This window comes from Paramisgurnus dabryanus, chromosome 2 (genome assembly GCF_030506205.2).
Source record: "Paramisgurnus dabryanus chromosome 2, PD_genome_1.1, whole genome shotgun sequence".
Lineage (NCBI taxonomy): Eukaryota > Metazoa > Chordata > Actinopteri > Cypriniformes > Cobitidae > Paramisgurnus > Paramisgurnus dabryanus.
In genome coordinates, this window is record NC_133338.1 from 45,682,111 (window position 1) to 45,705,461 (window position 23,351).

At 37.0% G+C, this 23,351-nt stretch overlaps 1 protein-coding gene across 1 annotated transcript; it reads right to left on the minus strand.

Moving 5' to 3' along the window:
- Positions 1 to 1,555: 1,555 nt before the first annotated feature.
- trmt44 (tRNA methyltransferase 44 homolog) lies at positions 1,556 to 23,250 on the minus strand. The gene is made up of 11 exons (XM_065288956.2): positions 22,783 to 23,250; positions 22,382 to 22,496; positions 21,249 to 21,468; positions 19,892 to 19,960; positions 18,607 to 18,714; positions 18,221 to 18,292; positions 16,982 to 17,088; positions 14,619 to 14,802; positions 12,403 to 12,766; positions 7,083 to 7,199; positions 1,556 to 6,620 (listed from the first exon to the last, which is right to left on the minus strand). The coding sequence occupies exons 1-11, from the start codon at positions 23,120 to 23,122 to the stop codon at positions 6,388 to 6,390; spliced, it is 1,929 nt and encodes a 642-aa protein (XP_065145028.1). The 5' UTR covers positions 23,123 to 23,250; the 3' UTR covers positions 1,556 to 6,387.
- Between the last annotated feature and the right edge of the window lie 101 nt (positions 23,251 to 23,351).

The following is a 23,351-nucleotide window of genomic DNA, read 5'->3' on the forward strand; positions in this document are numbered from 1 at the left end:
TTTGTGGGATCAACTGTTATACACCGAAGGTCACAGGAGTGCAGACGTTACAACTTACCCCATAGGTGGGGTTCATTGTAACAAACAAATGGGTTTGTTGTAATAGCTGCTAGAAAATGTTGTTTAAACACAAATAATTCAATAAAATTCTGTCTATATACTAAAGAAGGATATTGTCTATATATATCTGCCTATAATAGATAGATATCCACACATCCATCCATCCAACATAATTGTTTTTATTTCAGTATCATTGTATACTGGAGGCTTAGTTGTAACGCTGTGTTACAACTAACCCCTCAGTGTAAAAATTTTTTCAATCCCAGCCATAAGTAACTATTGCTGAAATGTTTTAAAATGGTGTTATGTTTCAAGACAATGATTAAAATAATATAAGGTTTGATTTGGTGACTTACACACCCAACTAGAATTTTACTTTTATGCCTCCAAAACACCCTTTGTTCAATATCTTAACCAAAACACATCAAAACTTTTCACAAATTCATGGGAAATCATCATTTGACAGTAAGAGAAAAAGACCAAAAGCACAGATTGCTCGGCCCTGTAGAAATATGTAAAGTAGCTGCGTTACAAGAATTAACCCCGCGTTAGTTTATGCCCCGCTCACACCTACTCATTCGAAAAGTCCACATTTGCACCTAAAGAGTCATATTAGCACCTCAGAAGAACAAATTGGTGCCTAAATGGTACATATTAGGACTGCTCCAGTGACATTTTGCACTGACAGTGTATGCAAAACATTTGATACATTTTTGTTGGGATTAAAATAATAAAACAATACATATATCGGTTTGGGTTAACGTTCTTGTTCTCAAATTTAGAGGAAATTATAGGTCCAAAGTTTATGTATTGAACTACCCCGTATTTAAGAAATAGTTCACCCCAAAATGAAAATAAGGAAATATTTTACTCACCCTCAAGCCATAAAATTGCTGACCTCAGATGACATTTAATAACGGCATGGATTCGTTTTTGATGGATAGAAGCCCGTTTTGAACAATCCAATTCCATTATAAAGAGCCATTTTTTAACTTCCAGTAACTCTGACTGTGTTTGACTGAAAGAAAAAAGTGATACACAACCAGGATGCTTGAGAGGGAGAAAAAATATGGGCTCAATTTTTATTTTGGGGTAAACTATTACTTAATTTTTTTAAATAATGACTTTGGACAAGTTGGGCAAATTTAAATAGCATCTTTTTTGTTTCACAATTTTAAATTTTCTTTGGGATGTAGGTATATTAGTACATAGTAACCATGTGCAAAAGGTACAAACTCCAAAGTAAACGATGACGTGAGTTATCGTCTCCAACGTGAAACTCTTTTATTGGACTACAACAACACAGAGATTGTAGGCAACAGTTTACTTCCTGGGATTGATGATGTAGACAAGAACGACATTATCATAATTCCTCCGGCTTCGAACTCAGCCTGTAAGTTAACTCCTGTTGCATTGCATCGTGCGCGAATCTTTCAAACATGGTAAGGAGCGTCAAATTGTCAGAGGTATTCAGGCCAATCACAGCGTACAGATTAGCTGACCAATCAGGGACACAGCGCTTTTCAAATCGATAGAACTTAATGCGTTTGAGGAAGGCAGGATATCTGGAGCTAGAAAAATTTACGGCATGTGGAAAATAACGTGTTTTATTAACCATAAACCACACAAACACATTGTATCATACCAAATACACAAAATAACGTTTTTTAGCAATGAAATACACACTTTAAAAAGGTTAGTTGCCACTTTTTTGTTGTTTTGCTATGCAGTGCAATCAAAGGCACACAATTCCTAATACTTTTTGGGGACTTTGCGACCCTTTAAAATCCAGGCTAAAGTCTCGATATAATTCTGAGATTAGGAGCATCAAAGTTTTGTTTTTACTCATTGATTTCAATCTTTGACATGACCTTATTCAGACAATATTAAAGATATCAAGGGTTTATTTTAATAGAATGTTATTTACCTTAATTAGGATAATTTTATGTAGAAAATATATATATTACATTATAGGAATGGCAAGTATTTGTGTTGTAATTTTCAAGACTGTAACAGTGAGTGCTGCCTAAAACTTGTGTCAGTCACAAATGGTTTAGATAGCACGACTCTCCTTCAAACAAGGAACAAGAAACAGAGAATGCAGAATATGAGGAAGAAATAAAGAGAGAGAAAAAGTTAAGTTTTATTATGAATCTGCTTTGAAAGATTTGTGGCTTTTCAGAAACATTCTTCACCGTAGAGTCCTGGCCTTACAGAAACATTCTTTGATGTTTTCCACAGTACAGGGGCTTACCATAACCAAGAGCTAAAGGCATTTTCTCTGAGAGAAGTAGAGGCAGAAACCCTTTATGTTAGAAAATAATTGACAGTACAAAAATAAAGGAAAAACAAATATTACAAAATGAAAATCATGCACTTGTTTTTTCCTAAAGTAAAACTTCCCGGCAGCAATCATGGAGATGCAGTCACTTCATATTAACATATTGTTTATTAAAACATTCATCTGCCTACAAAATACTATAAAATTGATTTTTCGACGGTCCCAGGTGGTTGGGTTTCTGTAGCTCAATTGGTACAGCACTGCATTTGGGTTGCAAAAGGTCACGGGTTCGGACCCCAGGGAACATGCATACTGAGAAAATGTATAGCTTGAATGCACTGCAGTCACTCGGGATAAAAGCATCTGTCATATGACAACCGTTTTCCATATGACTTCACTCTTATAACTTATAAACATCAAATGGATTGCAACATGAATTTCACAAAGAAAATCCCAAACCAAACCCAAAGAGGGTTTGTCCACCAGACTCCACTGCCAATAGTGATGCCAACAACCTTAAATTGATCCCATTAGTTTCCTGTTTCCCTTTATAAACAGAACAAACACACCCCACATTACAGCCAGTTATGACCTCAAATTCTCCTTCGTGCAGCTGTAAAACCTAATGCAATTCATTTTTCAGTATTTTAACAGACCCTTAAGTCAGTATAATACAATATTTCCTATGACTAAGTAAAGAAAGATTCATATTTGGAAACTCATATTCACTTAAAAAGACAAGACAAAGTTTGCAGAACAGCAGTACAGTACATTGTGTAAGAGAGACAGGAGTAGGTTAATTCCTCTCACCGCTGACCCAGATTCAACTGCCCATATTTCAGACGTGCTTATTCGGTGTCAAGTGTGTCTACGATTTTTTATAAAGAAGATAAACAGATGAAGCAGAGAGTTTGGTTTAACTGTGAGCTACAGTTTGACTGCGTTTTGGTCTTTTGCCAGCTTAGATCTTTTTCCTAGTTGAACGACCTTATAAACCTTTGAGAATACACATTATCTATATATAAATCCTCTCACATCTTAGTTAGAATGCGACATATAAAATTTATGATGCACCCACTAATGTTATTTTTGCACAAGGGGAGGCAAAAACAAATTATGATGCAGGTAGCACAGCAAAAATGAACTGCAGATCAACCATTGCCATGCAGGTCAAATTTCAAAAAGGAAAATACGCATGAAAATCTTCTCTGTTAAGGTAAATACAGACTTCAGGTGCAAATAACACACAAACAAATCATCACCAACTCTCTTCCTTACTCTTCCAGAAACATCCAACTAAGATGATGAGGTCACTCGATTAATCATCTGTGTTTTCCTTGGAAGTCCGGACCTATTAACAAACTGATCTCTCATCAGAAGGACAGAGACTGACAGATCCCTACAGACTTGGATATGACCTTACATAAATTGCCTCATTAAACTGTAAAAAACACTGTGAAGGGTCGCACGTATCTGCACCCTGGTTATACCCAACATCTAACGAATTGGCTCAGCATAAAAGAAACACACGGTGGTCTGTTTTAAACCTTCTAGCAATCAATAAAGCCATGCATCTTCATTAGGTTTGCAGGCTGCCGCTGGAGACTTGTCAAACCAGAGCCAAGCTGCTTGCTTTGCAAATATAACAACCGTACAAAGATGCTTTTAAAATAATTAGGCCAAATTTAAATGTTCCTGATCTCTGTGTACGGGGAGTTCCATCCATAGCATCTTATTTTCAAAGATATAAAAACATATTTAAATGGATCGTGTATATCTAGAAACGACAAGCAACTGCATGAGTGTACTATAAGTAAAACAGGGCATTCTCTTCATGGGTTGACATAAATAGGCCGTACTGGGAAGCGTGCTTGAACAGTATACCATACAGTGAAAAGAAAGGAATATTAACGTGGATAGTTATGTATCATGTCTTTACTATAAAGAAACACTCTGTATTATGATGCACATATTGGCAGTTAAGACTGTCGTTGCTGCTACCTGTCATTACGCACAATTTAATATTAAGTAATGTATATATTTATAATTTTTTTACACTCACCTAAAGGATTATTAGGAACACCTGTTCAATTTATCATTAACAGCAATTATCTAATCAACCAACCACATGGCAGTTGCTTCAATGCATTAAGAGGTGTGGTCCTGGTCAAGACAATCTCCTGAACTCCAAACTGAATGTCAGAATGGGAAAGAAAGGTGATTTAAGCAATTTTGAGCGTGGCATGGTTGTTGGTGCCAGACGGGCCGGTCTGAGTATTTCACAATCTGCTCAGTTACTGGGATTTTCACGTACAACCATTTCTAGGGTTTCCAAAGAATGTTGTGAAAAGGGAAAAACATCCAGTATGCGGCAGTCCTGTGGGTGAAAATGCCTTGTTGATGCTAGAGGTCAGAGGAGAATGGGCCGACTGATTCAAGCCGATAGAAGAGCAACTTTGACTGAAATAACCACTCGTTACAACCAAGGTATGCAGCAAAGCATTTGTGAAGCCACACACGCACAACCTTGAGGCGGATGGGCTACAACAGCAAAAAAAAACCACAGTGTACCACTCATCTCCACTACAAATAGGAAAAAGATGCTACAATTTGCACAAGCTCACCAAAATTGGACAGTTGAAGACTGGAGAATGTTGCCTCGTCTGATGAGTCTCGATTTCTTTTGAGACATTCAGATGGTAAAGTCAGAATTTTGCGTAAACAGAGTGAGAACATGGATCCATCATGCCTTGTTAACACTGTGCAAGGCTGGTGGTGGTGATGGTGTAATGGTGTGGGGGATGTTTTCTTGGCACACTTTAGGCCCCTTTGTGCCAACTGGGCATCATTTAAATGCCACGGCCTACCTGAGCATTGTTTCTGACCATGTCAATCCCTTTATAACCGCCATGTACCCATTCTCTGATGGCTACTTCCAGCAGGATAATGCACCATTCACAAAGCTAGAATTATTTCAAATTGATTTCTTGAACATGACAATGAGTTCACTGTACTAAAATGCCCCCCACAGTCACCAGATCTCAACCCAATAGAGCATCTTTGGGATGTGGTGGAACGGGAGCTTCGTGCCCTGAATGTGCACCCCACAAGTCTCCATCCACTGCAAGATGCTATCCTATCAATATGGGCCAACATTTCTAAAGAATGCTTTCAGCACCTTGTTGAATCAATGCCACGAAGAATTAAGGCAGTTCTGAAGGTGAAAGGGGGTCAAACACAGTATTAGTATGGTGTTCCTAATAATCCTTTAGGTGAGTGTATACCGGTACTCACATGTATTTTCACTGTATATGGGTAATTATGTAATTGCAGGTGTATTTGGTATCCATGTCATTTTTATGCTTTTTCAAATGGTTTATAATTTGGTACACATTGTCATAGATCAAAAGATGTTATAGGCTATAACAATATTTTCTGTAAAAAGTGTGTTGTATGGCTTAAAATCATGATTTCCTGTTGTCCAAATTAATCAGTGTCAATTCTGTTACTATTATCATTTTTATATTCAGTCTGATTTATCTGATGTGCCAATTCTCCAGGGTTCATTTTTTTCAATTTTGCATCACACATCCCAAACATCCTGACCTCGACAGACTCCCACCGGTTTGAGAGAAACATCCTGTCCGATGACATTTTAGCAGAGGGGCATTGAGCCCCGCACGCTCCAACCCCCCACATGCCCTCCAAATTATTCATGGCCCTAACATTTACACTGCACAAGGCCTCAACAAAAACCTTTTATGCACCAGTGGGTGAATATCATGCCAAAATTCAATGCATCTCATTATATAGTTTTGAGATTTATTTGACAAAAATTTGGCTTTAGACGTTTCTCATAAAACAGAGATACAGTTTTGCTAATAACTTAATTTCCTTTCCTATAAAGAATAACTTTGTTCCTAAGACCTAAAATGAACACTTAATGAATATCAATTAACCAACTAAAATATTTGGTACTTTTCTTCTTTCTCCAAATAGTCCAGCCACCTTAAAAAAAAAAAAAACTCCCACGTTCAGTCTCCTGTTCATTTTCGAATCATCTTTGGAGGTTTAGTGGAGGGTCTTAACTCAGTCTCTCCATGAGCAAAAGCACAGACCTCATGGGCTAAAGGGCAACCATGTGGATGGTGGGTATGAAACCAGCACAGTCGGGTCTTCAGGGCACCAGGCGGAGGGGTTTTGCGCTTGGAGCTTGCTCTGGGACCCTTTGCTGTTGTATGTGTTCTCCAATCCCGAATTAGCACCTTCCCACCCTCCACTATGAAAAAGCAAAGAAATCCAGAAAGAAAACTTTAAAACGTACCCGTCACACTTGAAATGAGAATATTATACAGACTGGGAACCCGAGAGCATTCCTTTGAAAAGTAATATTTTGTGGAGGTTTAAACTGTCCTGTAATGTTCACCAGAGGCATTTTCATTGTCTTGAACTCCTTTTTCATCCCTTCCCAAACATATTTACTTTGATTTCTGTACATGTTTCAGAATAACAAAAATGATTTCCAAAAGCACTGACATTTGACATTGTGTGAGAGATGTATATGTATATATTTAATACTATTAAAACCATTATTCAATTTAAAATGATCAGATTAGATGACTGAATATTTTTAAACACAACTTCAACTGCATAAATGCTTTAAAACTGCAGAAAACCAAGGCAACATCTGTCAAGCATCAATCATAGCTGGAGAATAAAGGGCTGGAAGAGATCTGAATACCTCTAAACACCTGGTGGTTGTTTTTCAGCAGGGTCTGGAGACCTCCACACTCTTTCTTCAGTGTCTGCAGAGTGGACTGATCCAGAAGATCAGCAACTTCACTTATTAACAAACTTCCTAAAGAATAAGAAACCAAAAGACATATTAAATTTTGCTTGGTTAATATTTTCTACAAAAAGCTATAGGTAGTGTCCCATTATAATACAGAAGTCAATTGTGGCAAACTGTTACAGAAATCATCGTATTATTGTTTTCACAAACTAAACTGCTTTTTGCATTTAAAACTTTCCTTTCATAAATATTTTTTTCTCTTGTATCTTGGAAATAGGGTGTTGGCAGTGTAAAACAAAATCTATAAAACAAAAGTGATGCTTTTGTTCTGTTTAAGATGTTGTCTGTATCCCATAAATGGAAGAAAGAGGGAGGAAAGTAACAGTGAGAGAATTTTTTTCATTTCTTGCTCGTCTCTTTCTTGCAAATCTAAGTCTCCTGTTATTTCCATTATGTCATTAGATCATTCAACACACCCCAGTTGTTTCACAAACATCACCGAACATTACTGCTTGACATCAGTCAATATGTGACTTCACCTAATACCTTCTGAAGCTCTTGTGATCCCTTAATCTAAAACTTTCCCACTGGCCTTGAATGGTGGTCAGTTTTTGGTGCTTTGTGAGTTGCAGCGAGCATCCGTTTTAAGCATCTGAGGTAATGGACGATGTTTGCCAAAGAACCCATAATGTCACAAAGTGAGAAATCTGAGAAAATAATTATTGGCTAAGAGATCCTAGACTCCCAATGCAGTCCTGTGTTTTCCACAAAGCAAGAAAGATTCATAGTACTGTTTAAAAATCCTTCTGTTAACCAGAAAAACATGGTCATCCATTGTGTAATAATAAGGCTATTAGTAAACAACATAATAGCAAATAGATCTTTCGTAGAGATAAATTCTCAAAGCAATCTACACCCAAAAATGGTCTCAAAAACCCACTATGCACCCCGCACGAAAGAGTTGAACCTATGAGCTCAGTAATGGAACACCTTCATTTTTCATCTTTCACGACCCATGTGGTCCCCGTGGGAAGCTATACTATATGTACACCTACAGCAAAATGTACACTTCAAATAAGTTCATTTTCCTGTAAGTGGCCTTCAGAATTGTGGGCTCAAATGAGCATCCTTTTCACAAACGCTTATAAATAGCATCCAAAATCCCTCCTACTACTCACGGAGCACATTTTCAACAAAGCTGGCTGGAATCTTCAGACCGTAAACCTGTTACCATAGCAACCAGGAGCAGACCCATAGGCTGTAAGACCTGATGTGCCGCTAGAGCCTTTCCCCCGCCAGCGTCTGGTGAACCCAATCTCCGAAGGCTTGACCCATCGGTTCATGATGTGAATCAGTGAATGTCAGTTCGGGTCTGCTGAAGCTCATCTAAGAAGCATATCATTCTCCTAACCTTCACCCAACATGCACCCATCCCCTCTCGAGCAGGAGATGGAACATATCACAAATGATCTTGAGAGGTCTACAGCTATTTCATCTGTAGAAGATCGAGTCCTTGAAAATTGGTGACGAACAAAACAAATCATTACAGCTCTTTCAAAGAGAACAAAATGTGAAAACATCAATACCTACTATGACATAAGCGCATTTTTATTATCACAAGAAAAAATGCAATACTGAAATGTGACCAGGCAGCAGCTATCAGATTAGAATCGCAGACGCTAGACATCATTGCATCCAAGATCGTAATATAATACCTGATACAGATATAATGGTGCAATTTGTGTTGCCATTTTGGGCAGAAAAGGCAAATGGGAATTAATGGCTAACAAGATCCAAGTCCAGACCAAACAAATAAAATGACTCCGTATACCTGCATTGATAATGTCTTATGCAGCATTAACACTAGACTTTCAGCATGCAAAATTTATACACAGACCATTGCAGCAACTTGGCTTCACTTGGAGACTTTAAGTTTGCCCCTTGGTTAATAAGCACAATCTTACCTTTATTTTGAACAAGCTTTAAAGAGCCCCTATGGTCTGATTAACGATTTTTAATTTCCTTTGGTGTGCGTGCGTTAGTACTACATGTTAGCGATATGCAAAAGGTTCATACCCCAAAGTAAATGATGATGCGAAGTATCGTCTCCAACCTTAATAATTTTTCTTAAAGCTGCCGTCGGCAACTCTGGAGGATTGAGCAGTTTCCAAATGTTTACAATTTCATGTCCCTCCCCCACTACCTCCGAGCAACCTTCCTCAGAGCTCGTTCTCGTCAGCGTGTGTGCAAAAGTATTATTGTGAACGCATACTTAGCAAGAATACTTAGATGACTTACATAACACTCCGAAATACAATCAATGGTTGATAAAGCACAATTACCTGTTGAGAAGAAATGTGGCAAGCTCTGCATCCAGCTTGAAATCTCGTAGATTCCTTTCAAATGCCGGTCCGATATTGATCCTAGTTTTATAACAGTCACAGTCGCTTTCTATCTTTGTTTCCTTCTTTTCATTGGTTGATTTCCAGCTCTAGTTGTTAACCGAGAAATCGGAAGTTTGTTACTGAAAGTTCTCTCCGCCATCACGCTGTTCAAACCAAAACACCTATGAATTCAGGCGGATGCACGTGATATTGTAACGCGCGCGAGGGGGATGGGGATCTGTGGCGCGTGCAGGTACTGTGATTGACAGGCAGATTTTACACAGCCCTGCGCTGATTGGACCAAATGAACCAGCCTGCGCTGATTGGACCAAATGAACCGGGAGCGGTGGATTTTTGCAAAACAAATAACAGGCTCCAGGTGGAGCTAGAAGCGCGGGGTTTTTTCTTAAACAGTCTAATTTATGTTGTTCTATCGGAGCATAGTGTTGGTTTCAGTGAATATGATCAAAAAATATGATCAAATAAGTTGCCGACCGCAGCTTTAAACTACAACAAACAGACGGATTGTAGGCAACAGTTTATTTCCTTGGATTGGTGACGTAGACAAGACCGACATTATCATAATTCCTCCCGCTTCAGACTCAGCCTGTAAGTTAACTCCTGTTAGCATTGTGAGCGAATCTTTCAAACATGGTAAGGAGCGTCACATTTCCTTCTGATTCAGGCCAATCAGGGGCACAGCGCTTATCAAATCAATGAGTTTTGTACAAAATCAGTGCGTTTCAGAAAGAGAGGGAAATCTGGAGCTACAAAAATGTACTGTATGTGAAAAAATAATGTGTTTTTTTTTAACAATAAACCACGCAAACACATTATTATACCAAATACACAAAATAAAGTTGTTTTAAGCAATGAAACAGGTGCACTTCAAGATACGGTTATGTAACAGGCAGCGTGTACCTGACTCTCTTGTAAAACGTGTGTACGACTGTTACCTGGAAGTAAATAGTTATAGTTTAAAAAGTTTTAAATACTCCTTTAAAAGTTGTAAGTGCTTCTGTATAAGCTCAGTGGTAGAGCACTGTGTTAGCAGCGCAAAAGGTCATGAGTTTGAACCCTACTGATGAAAATTTATACCTTCAAATTAACTATAAGTCGCTTTGGACAAAAGCATCTTCCAAATGCATAAATGTAAATGCAATTTTTTTACAGAAACCCAAGACATTTATTAACCCACTGGTTGATAAATGAATTTGCTTTTCAGAGCTTCAAATAACTGAGGACTCTCCAATGGGACTACAAAGACAAGAAGACCCGGCACATATTTTAAAATAACTACGATTGTGTTCAACCGAAGAAAGACAGGCACATACATCTTGGATGGCGGGAGACAGAGTAAACAATTTTCATTTTTGAGTAGACTTTTTCTTAAAAGTCTATTTTTTGTACTACTTGTTCCTACACTCTTAGACAAATGGTACAAAGGATGTCACCGGGGCAGTAACCCTAAAAAGGTCCTAATATATACCATTGAGGTACAAATATAAATACATTGGGTAACAATATGTACCGTTGAGGTACTAAGATGAACTCTTTAGGTACAAATGTGTACTTTTTAAAAGGGTACCGCCTCAGGTTTTGTACCTTTATTTCTAAGAGTAAATAATCTTGTAGAAAGGTTTATATTGCAAAATACAGGCAGTTTATTGAACAGTTTCTTATATAAGAAAAAATATCAATGTTCTTTCAGGGTTGTTCAAACAGTGCACCTAAGTTTGCCTCTACTAGTCCTTAAAAAATGTCATATAAAACATTCCCAAAATACCACTAAACCAATATATCTCATGCATAAAACATAAAAGTGAGGGAGAATAATTCAAACAGACAGCTACATCCAGGGTCTGCCCTAAGGGCATTTGTCTTTCTTTGTCTATTTAATACTCTTTCTCCCAGTGGTGAATTAAATAATATTGTATGTATTCTTTGTAAAGGCTATAATTGGATTTAGGACATGAATTGTGCATGTGCACAAGTCCGCCTGTCAAATACTGTGTGGCCACAAAAGTAGAAGACTGAAATAGTTCAGCAAGATTGGCAGAAGTCACCCAGGCTACCTAATGATGTGCAACCCACAACTATCTAGTTTGTTTATGACATTTCCAAAAAATCCAAGAGATTTCCATCAAGAATTTGAAGCTAAACATTTAAATTCTCATTTGTATTCAGGAATATTCTCTTTCTCTCTCTCTCTCTCTCTCTCTCTCTCTCTCACACACACACACACACACACACACACACACACACCTACGCAATTTACGGAGACTCCCCATAGACATAATGATTTTTATACTGTACGTTCTATCCTCGTCCCCCAACCCCTAAACCTAACCCTTGCCATTTTTTAATTTATTAAAATTAAACAGGAACTATGTTTAAGTTGTTATACACGTTTTTATACAAACGTTTATACCAAATATGCCAGTACACACATTACCGTGTTGCATTAACTTTGCATTCAATCCATTTAAATATCCCCCTCAATTCTCAAAGCTAGTCTCTGCTTGTCCAGCATGAGTCTGCTGAGAGTTATGCAAGATGTTATGCGTTAAGTAAGAACAAAAAAAACATACTACTTTAAGAGAAAGATAAAATAATAGAGCCATTTGTACATGGAGTCCATCTTTCATTTCAATATCCTGGTCCAGTTCTTAATTTGGGCCTTTTGTTAAAATGTATAATTTATATGATTTCCATATTAAAAAGAATCTAATTCTTTAGCAAATGATAAAAATCCTCATGGAAACATACTGAAATATAGGTCGCACATAATCTTGGCTACTGTATGATTTTTTTCACTTGCTTTTCTCTACACATCCATGTCACATGACATCTCCCAGTGGAAACAGATGTAGAACTATTCTTACCTCCTGTGTTCCACACGTCACAGCTTTCGCTTATCTCTGTGTTCCTCTCAGTCAGACTTAGCAAGGACTTTGCCACCTTCAGAACCACACCGTCCACAAAATCCCTCGGAAGGGTTGCGCAGTTCCTGATGGTCTCTATCTTTTCTCTTGGTTGAAAGCCATTCCCCCAGTCACTTTCAGGAGTTGAGATACCCTGACCATTCTCAAGGGGGTTAGGTCCATCTTGGTCGCCCTGACTGGCACTCGTGGCGCCCCCTGAGCTTGTGAATAAGGCCTGACGACCCCTGATATAATCGTTTCTCTGTTCCTCCATCACAGCCTCTTCATCCTCTGCATACCTCCTGCCTTTGCCAATTAAACATACCTGAAAAAGAGTGTGACATTACAGAACAAGGGTCTTATAGGGCACAGCTTGTTTAGACTGCGCTTCTAACATTAATTCACAACCTCAGAGTCACCAGTGGAGTTTTTACTGTCCTGACTGTGTGTTTAGAGCTGATTTTGGAGGGCGCTTGGGTATTTTTTGCTGCATAAGGTGAAAATTGAGTTCTTGTGAAATGGAGAGATTCACACCCTCGCTTCAGAATAATGCTACAGCACAGCTTGGGAACAAAAGTGGAAATTCTGGACCAGAAAACGTGGACATACTGACTCATACTTTATAATATTATCTTCCACATTTTAAAATAGTATACAATAAAAGTCATCAAAACTATTAACTACAACAAAGTATGGTAATTATGTAAACAGCAAAAAAAAAATATATATATATATATATATATTGGAACAGAAAACATGTATTGGATTACTCCAGGTACCCAGTCTTTATGGCTTAACAGATCTGCACATTCTTCATATTTTCTTAAACTATATGTGACCCTGGACCACAAAACCTTAAGTCTTAAGTTGCATGGGTATATTGTAGCAAAAGCCAAAAATACATTGAAAAATCATTAGGATATCAACTCTTTCCCCGCCATTGACGAGAAAACATTTGCATAAAAAAACAGGTTCCTGTTGAGTTTTTATGATAATCTGAAATACTGCGAATACCCACTAGGTGCCACTCAGATTCAGAACGATTATAAAAAAACTGAAGCAAAATATTATTTATTAAATTTACACACCATGTATGTTTTGATAATCATTCTGAATCTGACCTCCAACAAAATTCCTTCACAAAAATGCAATTATTTCAGCTTTTCGCTCTAAATTTAATATACTAATATATTAGTAATATACTAATGCCGCAATAGCTAGCCTGTCTGGAACCGAGCATATATTAAAACACAACACTGTGTGACACTTGCATTACATGCGAACGACCCCTACGCTAATAGGATTTTGTTCTCTCTCCGTGTCTCGCCCTCGAACCGAGGACATTGAGACAAACAGACCCAGTTCCGGCTGCCCTGGAGGTCAACACAACACTGATCTACTGGCTGTCCTTCAACGTGATGCCCAGCCGATGCCTGAGCAATGACTACTGACGGAACCCGTTAAATTTCCTTATTCGTTTACATTCCATATATATATAACGTCAATATTATATATATATCTTCCAAGGGTTTTTTTTCTCCTAGGACTTTTTGTTCCTCCCTAAGGTTTTTCTCCTAGGGGTTTTTTTCAAACCTGGGGAGTCAGCAGACATTGGCTTAAGTTAGCACCCTCTAGTATTCGAGAAATTTTTAGGATGTTCGCTTGTAGAGTGTTTCCCCTGCTTCTACATCCTGGAAGGCATTTTGTGAAACCTTTGTGAAAATCACAAAAAAATGCTGGCGGGCAACTTAAAAAAAAAAAGGCTGGCAGGGAATGAGTTAAATAAAGGTCATCTTCCATGAAGATATTTTATCTATTTCCTACAGTAAACAAATCAAAACTGGATGCAGTTGCTAATGACTTAATTTGGCAATTAAAGGCCATTATCTCAATATTTTTTATTTCTTGCACCCTCAAATTCTAAATTTTCAAATATTGTCCTATACTAACAAACCATACATAAATGTAAAGCTTATTTATTCAGCTTTCAGATTATGTATAAATCTCAATTTCCAAAAACTGACCCTTATGGCAGGTTTTGTGGTCAATGGTCACATATATGGTTTAAACTATATATTAAACCATATATTTCCACCACTGTCTACATGTCATGGAGTATGAAACTGAATAACCAGTTCAAGTCTAACGCTGGCAATTCAAATACTGGTTCAACCTACCCGTTTGGTGGAAGGTATCCTCAGGCAATCCTCCTCTGTGTTAAAGCCGCATGCTGTGCTGACATCAGTAATGAAGTCAATATACTCCTTATACTGGGACTTCTTACACTGCCTGCGCTGGTACTTCCCGCAGAAGTCAAAGAAGCAGCATGGAAGTACAAAGTAGCGGCACGAGTATGATGATCTAGAGGAAATGGACACACAAGATACATGCCATATTAAATTTCACTTCTCCCACACTTTATAATTAATGAGTTTCCATGACAGTTCCATAACCTTTCCACTCGCTGCAGGTGATGTTTTAACAAATCCTGTAAATTGACAGATTTGCTAATTAATAATTCAGAAAAGTTCTAAACCGTTTCAACCAAATTACCGTATTTTCCAGACTATAAGTCACACTTTTTTCATAGTCAAAATTATTTCATATGAACCAAGAGAAACCATTATCGTCTACAGCCGCGAGAGTCCGCCCTATGCTGCTCCTGTATTTATATAATTCAATGGATTAGGTGATGCGGAATGACTTCGGGACCTTTTTGAACTTGATTTGGCTTGTCATGTTAATTTTGCCTATTCAGCCTCTCAGGTATGTTCTGTATGCTTTTGTGTATCATGTAAATAACTGTTTATGTTACTTTAACATGTACGGACACCTATTCAGCCTGCTGTTCTGTGCTATTGTTTAGTTGAATAACTTGCCTTTCTAGATTAAATGTCTGTTTTTCGGCTTGGATTTTGTGAAATCATTTTTTAAATAAACGCGACGTATAGTCCAGTGCGACTTGTATATGTTTTTTCCTCTTCAAAATGCATTTTTGACTACTGTGACTGATACTCCGGAGCGACTTGTAGTCCGGAAATACGGTGCACATCACTACTGTTTACAATGCTATTTTATCATTCATTTTATGTGTTCATGTAAGAATTGTGTTAGCAGCACAAAAAAGGTAATGAACCATTTAAGGACCCATTTTGGTTCCCCAAAAGAACCTTCTTTTCTACCTTTTAATAATCTACATATATTTTTTTCTACTACAAAAAACCTTTTGTGCCACAGAAAGTTTCTTCTGATGTTAAAGGTTTATTTTGCAACAATACTAAAATAGTTTTTTATGGTACCGTGTAGCACCTTTATTTTCAAGAGTCTAGATGTTTTTGTGTATGTTATTGTACATGATTTGTTTAAGTCTAACAGTAAAGAATAACAGTTTCTATGGAATGCCTAGATGTTACTGTTCGCTTAAACCACCAAGACTTTACAATCTCTTTAAAAATGAGGTGGTAAAACATACAAGGTGTTGTTTTATCCGTATGAGAGATACATTATTAGCCCCAAAATAAACAAACCTCCTCTTTCCTCAACACTGTGAATCATCTAACTTCTCTAAGTGTAACTAAAAATATCTAATGAAAAATAACATTAACATCAAATCAAGATGGTAGGACAGATCTAGACCATCTGGGGTAAGTTTAGTTCCCAAAGACGCATTACAGAGATAAATTATGACTGGACTGGTCAAGCTAACCATCTCCACCTAGTGTCTGAGACAATGGGTGCTTAATTCTCAACAAATATGTTATAATAAAATTTCACATGGACTATATTAAGTCAATGACTGCTGCTGAATACACTTAACACAAGCTTTTTAAACCCATGTGGATAAATGATAAAAAAGCAATTTGGCTTGCACTATACAGTGACATCATTACTCAGCATAAAGTTATTTTTGTGCCAAAAGATTAGAACTAAACTAACACTTTTTACCATTAAACATTAGTAATCTAATCTATTAGACAACATGTTCCAATTTTTAAGAAATGCGATCCTGTCTGTGAAAACATGTCTGAATGTGATCCTGTCTGTTTTCTACATACAAATCATCCTACATTAAGAACATTTTGTGAAAATATAGCCTTGATTTTTTATATTGATCAAGTAAGGCCATGTCACAGACATGTGAAATCAATAATGTGAAATAAACTTTGATGCTGCTAATATCATCATTAGATTATGATACTTTAACCTGGACTCACAAATATTAATGCAATTGAGTGAAACATATAGATACTAAGTAGTTATCATCTTACATATATATTTTAGTTCACTATGAAATTAAAACCTTTTAAAACAACTTTGCAAAATAAGACCGAATAAAATATGTTTCAATAAAAATACATTTAATAATCACAAAAATCTATAATATTGTCACAATTCTATGTCTATGTTTTATTTATTCTTAGCATTTCTTTAATGACCTCAAAACCAACACTAATTCTGGGACAGAATAAAGTTTGAAATCACTTCAAAGTAATTTACTTGGAGAGCAGGTGTCTACTCAACACAAGTGCTGATGACTTGCCTGGCTGCAATAACAGGGATCCATGGTGTAAGCTCATCTGAGTGGTTTCCAATCAGCCAGTCTGTGTTGGGGAAGAGGAAGCCGTTGCTGGGCATGATGGCATTTTCCTGAAATAGACGAGAGCACCCGCTGCATTTCATTATCATTGGCTGAAAGCGTAATGACATTGGGAGGCGAGCGTCTAGGAAAATCAACCAGGGACTCGATTTCCAAGTTTAAGTTTTGTAGCAAGGGACCATCTGAATTTGATAATGGCGATGCTCAGTTATATTATTACACAATTGTTCTGATAGCTGTAAGGCTCAAAGTGATTGCTGCAGGACTACTGCTGGAAATGAGTCGAATACAATATTTGCCAAATATGCCAAAAAATTACCATCAGCTCATGCACAACGCTACATGCAGACTGACAAGAACCATCTGAGCCTTGACCCCCCAATTTCCCCAGCAGACAGCCCACTCGTGACATCCCAGATTGTACTGCATCTGTTCAGATGGGCACACCATGTGTTTCACCGATGTTGAAACACTACAGGGATTTCACTGGCGCTCAAATGCACCCCCTAAATTCACACATATTCCCACTAGACCTGCCACTGAAGCATCTCTGCATCTCTTTCACGGCAGGACACTATAAATAATGGAGCTGAGGGAGTGTTATAAGCCTTGTTCTACGAGAGCAAAATTGAAAAAAGGCTTTTCTGACAACAGAACTATATGGAGAGGAAACCCAGTCTGGAGATCAGATACTGATTTTTAATTACTGTCAGTAACATGAAATTGTTTAAAGTAAATAGATGAAACATTTTTGGAAGAAAATGAAAGAACACGCAAACAGGGAAATGTATACATTGCTTGCAAGTTGCAAATCAAATGCATAAATGTAAATGTACCACATTGCTAGACCCTTGCCACGGTGTTCTGGGTGTTTGCTAGTGAGTTCTTTGTGCATTGGGTGTTTTTACTGTAAGTTGTGCCAGTATGCAACAGCATAGCAAGAAAAAATGTGTTCCCTTTAGGTTTCAATTATATTTTGGTTCCTACATATGGTTCATATAACTCCAATGAAGGGGATAAGAGATATTTTCTCTCGCTGTACCATTTACGAAGCAGACAACCATGCTGATATGCCTGGTGTTGCTTGCCTTAGCAAGCACCACTAATTTCATCTAATTTCAACATATTCACATCATCAAAGATTTTTGTTTGGGAACATGACGTTCCTTAATTATGTCTTACCTCCAGATGTGTATCAGGCCCGTACATGTCCCAGATCTTCCTCCTGCGAATGTCAATGCCCTTTCCAGGATGCTGAAACCAACACATGACTATCTTAATCCTCAGCCGGTTTAATCAAAAAAAGAGCACTAAGTTCATCACAGGAAGTAAGTGTATATAATTTCATTTTAGCCCCAAGAGGGAAGGAGTCAAATTTCTAATCTCTTGTATAATTAAAACCGCAGACCAAAGGTGTGTTTTCATCGTGTTTATATTTATATGGTCTCTACTGTATCATTGATTTTAACACTGGATGAATATTAACAAATGAAAAGAGCTCAACACTGAGGGGCTGCAGTACACAATGCAGAAACTCGACACAGCAGCAGATGTATTCGGTAACCTACCCCTTCGTTGTTTAATATGTGAACCAGCAGGCCATTTCCACAGCCGAGATCCACAAAGGACTGTTTTGTTGTTGTTCCCTTTTCAATGCGCTCCTCACCCCACAAGACCTGCATGGTTGACAGAGACAGTGTGTGTTTTCCTCTGATATGCTGAGAGTCAATCGGACTTTAAAACGTGTCCATAAAGCCCATTTATTTAAGATAGACTAGCCCTGTGCATAAAGTCTGACATGCAGTATCTGTGATAGGATTCCTACACCTTGATTAACTTCAAATTCAAGGACCTTTCAAGGACTTTCCAGGTCCAATAACCTCAAATTCAAGGACCTCATATTTTAGGTCAGAGCAAGGTTTTCATGTGTCAAACACAACTATGCAAAAAAGCATTTTGGTTTGGATCAAAACTGATAAGATATAAGCAATCAAAACTAACAGTGACAGTCTAGATTTTTTATGACATCATCCTACACTACACCATAGATATGTATAAAGGCTAGATGTCTCGCCCGCGCTGCTGGCCAATTGAGTGGAACGTCCGCATTTTGGCGGCCATCTTACCACAGGGCGCTCGCTCACTCGTAGCATTGAGTTTTAATGATGCAGGTACTTTTAAATGACCATAACTTGCTTAATTTTTTACCGATTTTCAAAAGTTTTTTTTTTTTTGTTATAAACGTCAAAGATGTAACTATGACACTGCATACCTATACTAAAAATAAAATAAAAATTCATGAAACATGTCAAAGCATCCAGAATTATAGCCACGTTAATAACATTTGTAAAAAACCAAACCGTTTGAAAATCGGTAGAAAATTGAGCAAGTTATGGTCATTTAAAAGTACCTTCACCATTAAACTCAATGCTACGAGTGAGCGAGCGCCCTGTGGTAAGATGGCCGCCAGGTGATGCCGTTAGGGACTCAGCGGTAAGACATCTAGCCTTTATACATATCTATGCACTGCACAGGGAATAATACAGATTTTTCCAGAAAACTTAATGCACAAAATAGATTTAAGCACTTTTAATGACCTGTATCTGCGTAAGTTTATTTTCAAAAACCTTCCAGGACCTTGAATTGTTTTTCCCAGATTCACAAACTATCAAAGATACCAAGGACCCATGGGAACCCTATGTGAGTTATGGCAGGGTTAAAAAATGCCATATGAATATTTATTTTATAAATTGAATTTATATTCAAAATGAAATGTAATATACAATTGTTATACATAATAAACGAAACATCACAAATATACATAAAAAGCATAATAAGAGACTTTCAACCTACCAACAAATACGTTGCGATAGCAACATCCTCATACACAAACTTCTCAGGATCAGTAACTTCAGGCCAAACCTTGAAAACAAAAAATAGCTTTCTTTGCAGACATGTCAAATTTAAAACAAATGCAGGCATGGGGACCTATAACAGTCTATCCCAACCCACACTACATACTATCACATGCGCATATAAGAAACTATTGACAGTGTTTTTGATATAAATTTTTTATCTCTGTAAATGTTTTTAAAACTGCAAAGATGCACGGTTGGGTGATTCTCACGAAATTAGACTTATGAGGTGTCATGAAACATTTTGATAAAAAAAGTAAATGCAAAGTAAGAGTTTCAAAATAAGAACCATACAGTTACAAACATCTCTTCACGTAGTATTTTGCACATGATTTCATATGACATCATACAAACCAATTTTGTTGTTTTTTTCCACATTTTTCAAAATTGTTATTACTGCAACGTGTCCATGACTGGATTTGGTTTCTTTGACATGGAAATATTTATAATTAAAAAAATCTAAAAAATAAAAAGATTCAGTGCATGTTATACTATAAACATTTACAGTAAAGAAACATGTGGTATTTGGTGATCATTGGTTAATGTAGAGACAATAATAAGGAATATCAAGTGCTTTTGAAAAAAATCTGATGCTGGACACCTTTTAAGTCTGCATTTCGTGAAAATCACCCGGTTATGTAAGGCTAAAGGATGGCTAAAAGTGATGTAAATACTCCGTTGTGTAAATAGCTTGCTTATAGAAGTACATGAATGTCAAAAAGTTAAAAGTGAGTCATTTTTTAGTCATCAGCATCAGGAGTAATCATGCAATCAGGTCAAGAAGGTACCAGAATAAAGTGATGGGGGAGGATTTGATTGCATTCATTTTGTGACTTGATTCCTGTACTGTTTTTTTTACCTGTACTGTATGATGTTGCAGTTAACATTACAGTCTACTGTGCTTAGCTTATAGAGGGCACCCATAAATAGCAGCAAACGTGTGGGCATCCCTTCTTTGATGATATATAAACAGGCACTTTATCCCTGATGCATGTGTGAATATTTAGTAGTTATAATTAACTAATGTGTTGTAAAACATATAAGGGTGGTTTCCCAGACAAAGATTAGCTTAAGCCAGGACTAGGCCTTAGTTTAATTAAAAAATATAACTAGTTTTAACAAACATGCCTTACTAAAAACATTACTTGTGTGCATTTTGAGGCAAAAGAAAGGACACTGATGTATTTTAAGATATGTCAGTGCAAGTTGTTTTTAGTTTGGACAGCTCTTACATTTATTTTAGTCTAGGACTAGTCTAATCCCTGTCTGGGAAACCACCCCATAAAGTTCCTTACCTTCACCAATGCTTTGTACTTTTCTTTCAGTTGCTGGTAGAGGACGCTATATTTCTCTACAGGTATGAGGGACAGGGTGCTTTTAAATTCACTGGTCTTGCTCTCCAGAGCCCAGCGTGATAGTTTAGGAAGGAGTTCTGTACAGAGCCAGGTAATTTTGGCGTAAGCCACTCCATCACTGTACCACTGCTCAGGACTCAAAGCATGAAGAGACAATATCCTAAAAAAAAGGAGGGCAGTTTTATTAAAATTAACAATTAATAGAAACCATTCCCTCGAAAAATTTTATTTATTACATCACCACTACCCTTGTCCAAACTGCCTCCTACTGTCACACTGTATATTTCCACGTTCTCTAGTAGCAATATGAATTCACTGCTTTGTTTATTTATATTTTATGCATTGTTGTTTATTTTATGTTTGTTTTTAGGTTTGTATTTTATTTGGACTTTTAGTCTGTAAAAAAGTTTAATGAGTTACATATCATGCAAATCTGACTTTTTCCTTGTTTAAGTGCTATAATTCGGCCCCTTAGTGCTTCTTTTAACCCAGAAAATGTGAAAAAGATCAACCCAGTAACTTATTTTTGGTAACCATTCTCTGCAAGCATGTGAAAAAATAGTCACTGAAATTTGGCTCCCCCTGTGATGTAAGAAGGGGATAATACCGCCCCTTAATCTGCACTATCCAATCACGGCACTGTCATTAAGTCTAGAGGGCAGCACATTGGAATTTTAGAGGAAACACCCAAAACGGCACATTTTTGCTCACACTACAAAGTGGCAATTTTAACATGCTATAATAAATTATCTATATGGTATTTTGAGGCTAAAACTTCACGTACGTACTCTGGGGACACCAAAGATTTATGTGACATCTTAAAAAAGCCTTTTAAAAAATGTCCTCTTTACGCCTGATTAAATGCACCCTATTTAACTTGAATTTATAAACTAAAATATGCAAATGTATGTAACTTAGGTCTTGTAGAAATGTTTGTATAAAATGTAATAAACAATGCCTTGGTCCTATGGCGTTTGCATGAAACACTACAGTTGTGTTGCCTCTCAGTTTTTTGTTTGGCTCAGGGAGATCAAATGCATCATGTCGAGGTCTCCATCCGAGTTTATACTCACCAATCTTCAGTCTTCAATTGCATCTGGATTTGATAAATGTTGCTGCTTCTGATAGAAACTTTTCTCACATCGTTTTCTTCAAAAGGGATAAATGTCACTGCTTGTCCAACAATATCTTGAAAAATAAAATAAGTGTTTAGCTCGCATTACAGTAAAATTACTATTGTTTACTTTAGCATTTCACTATTTTAAATACATTAGTAATAAAAAGAATAAGTATTTAGGAAGAGTATATATTACTAAAGTATTCTTTAGTATTTTAACAATAGTAAATTGAAAATGCTTTAATATTTACTATAGCATAATCCGAAAACAATAGTGTCTAGGAAATTTACAATAGTTTACTATAATAAATGCTATAGTATACTACAGTATTTCATCTGGTATCATTGTATTTTTACCTTTAATAGTAATGTCTTTGTACAGACACTCCACTGTTTTGTTTACTTTGGGAATAATGGTTCTAAGGCAAACACTCCAGCGTCCTGCAGTTTCATGACCCTCATCCACAAAATCAACATGGAGAAAGTGACACATTTCATTAGTCACAAAACTTGTCCCGAGAACAGAAGATAAAAACTCCTTAAGTCCAGCAGTGTCCACGTCCCTGTACTCTGACTCTGTCACTCCACATAGTCTCTTATTAACAACATGAGGTTTCTTGATCCATACATCAACAGCGGACCACAGACTCTCTGGTCGACACCTATCCGTAAGATTTATTTCAGAAAGTTTCGACATGTTTTCAACCCCTTTGGAAATTTAAACACAATAAATTAACATTACAAGAGTAATGTTCATCACAAACTACGAGTACAAAATCATCACGCTGCACCAAATTGTATATACCGGTAGGATGTCAAATTAAAAGTAAATGTTTGACACGTGATAATGTATATAAATATGTGGAACGTTTGTGTAACATTTTAGATGTGTATTTTTAGATACGCACATATTAGCTTATTTTATA

Coding starts and splice junctions, on each gene's coding strand:
- trmt44 (XM_065288956.2), bottom strand. CDS start 23,122: ATGTCGAAACTTTCTGAAATAAATCTTACGGATAGGTGTCGACCAGAG. Junction 18,293..18,606: donor ACATATTAAACAACGAAGGG/GTAGGTTACCGA, acceptor TGTTGGTTTCAG/CATCCTGGAAAGGGCATTGA. Junction 12,767..14,618: donor GGATACCTTCCACCAAACGG/GTAGGTTGAACC, acceptor ACTCTTTTTCAG/GTATGTTTAATTGGCAAAGG.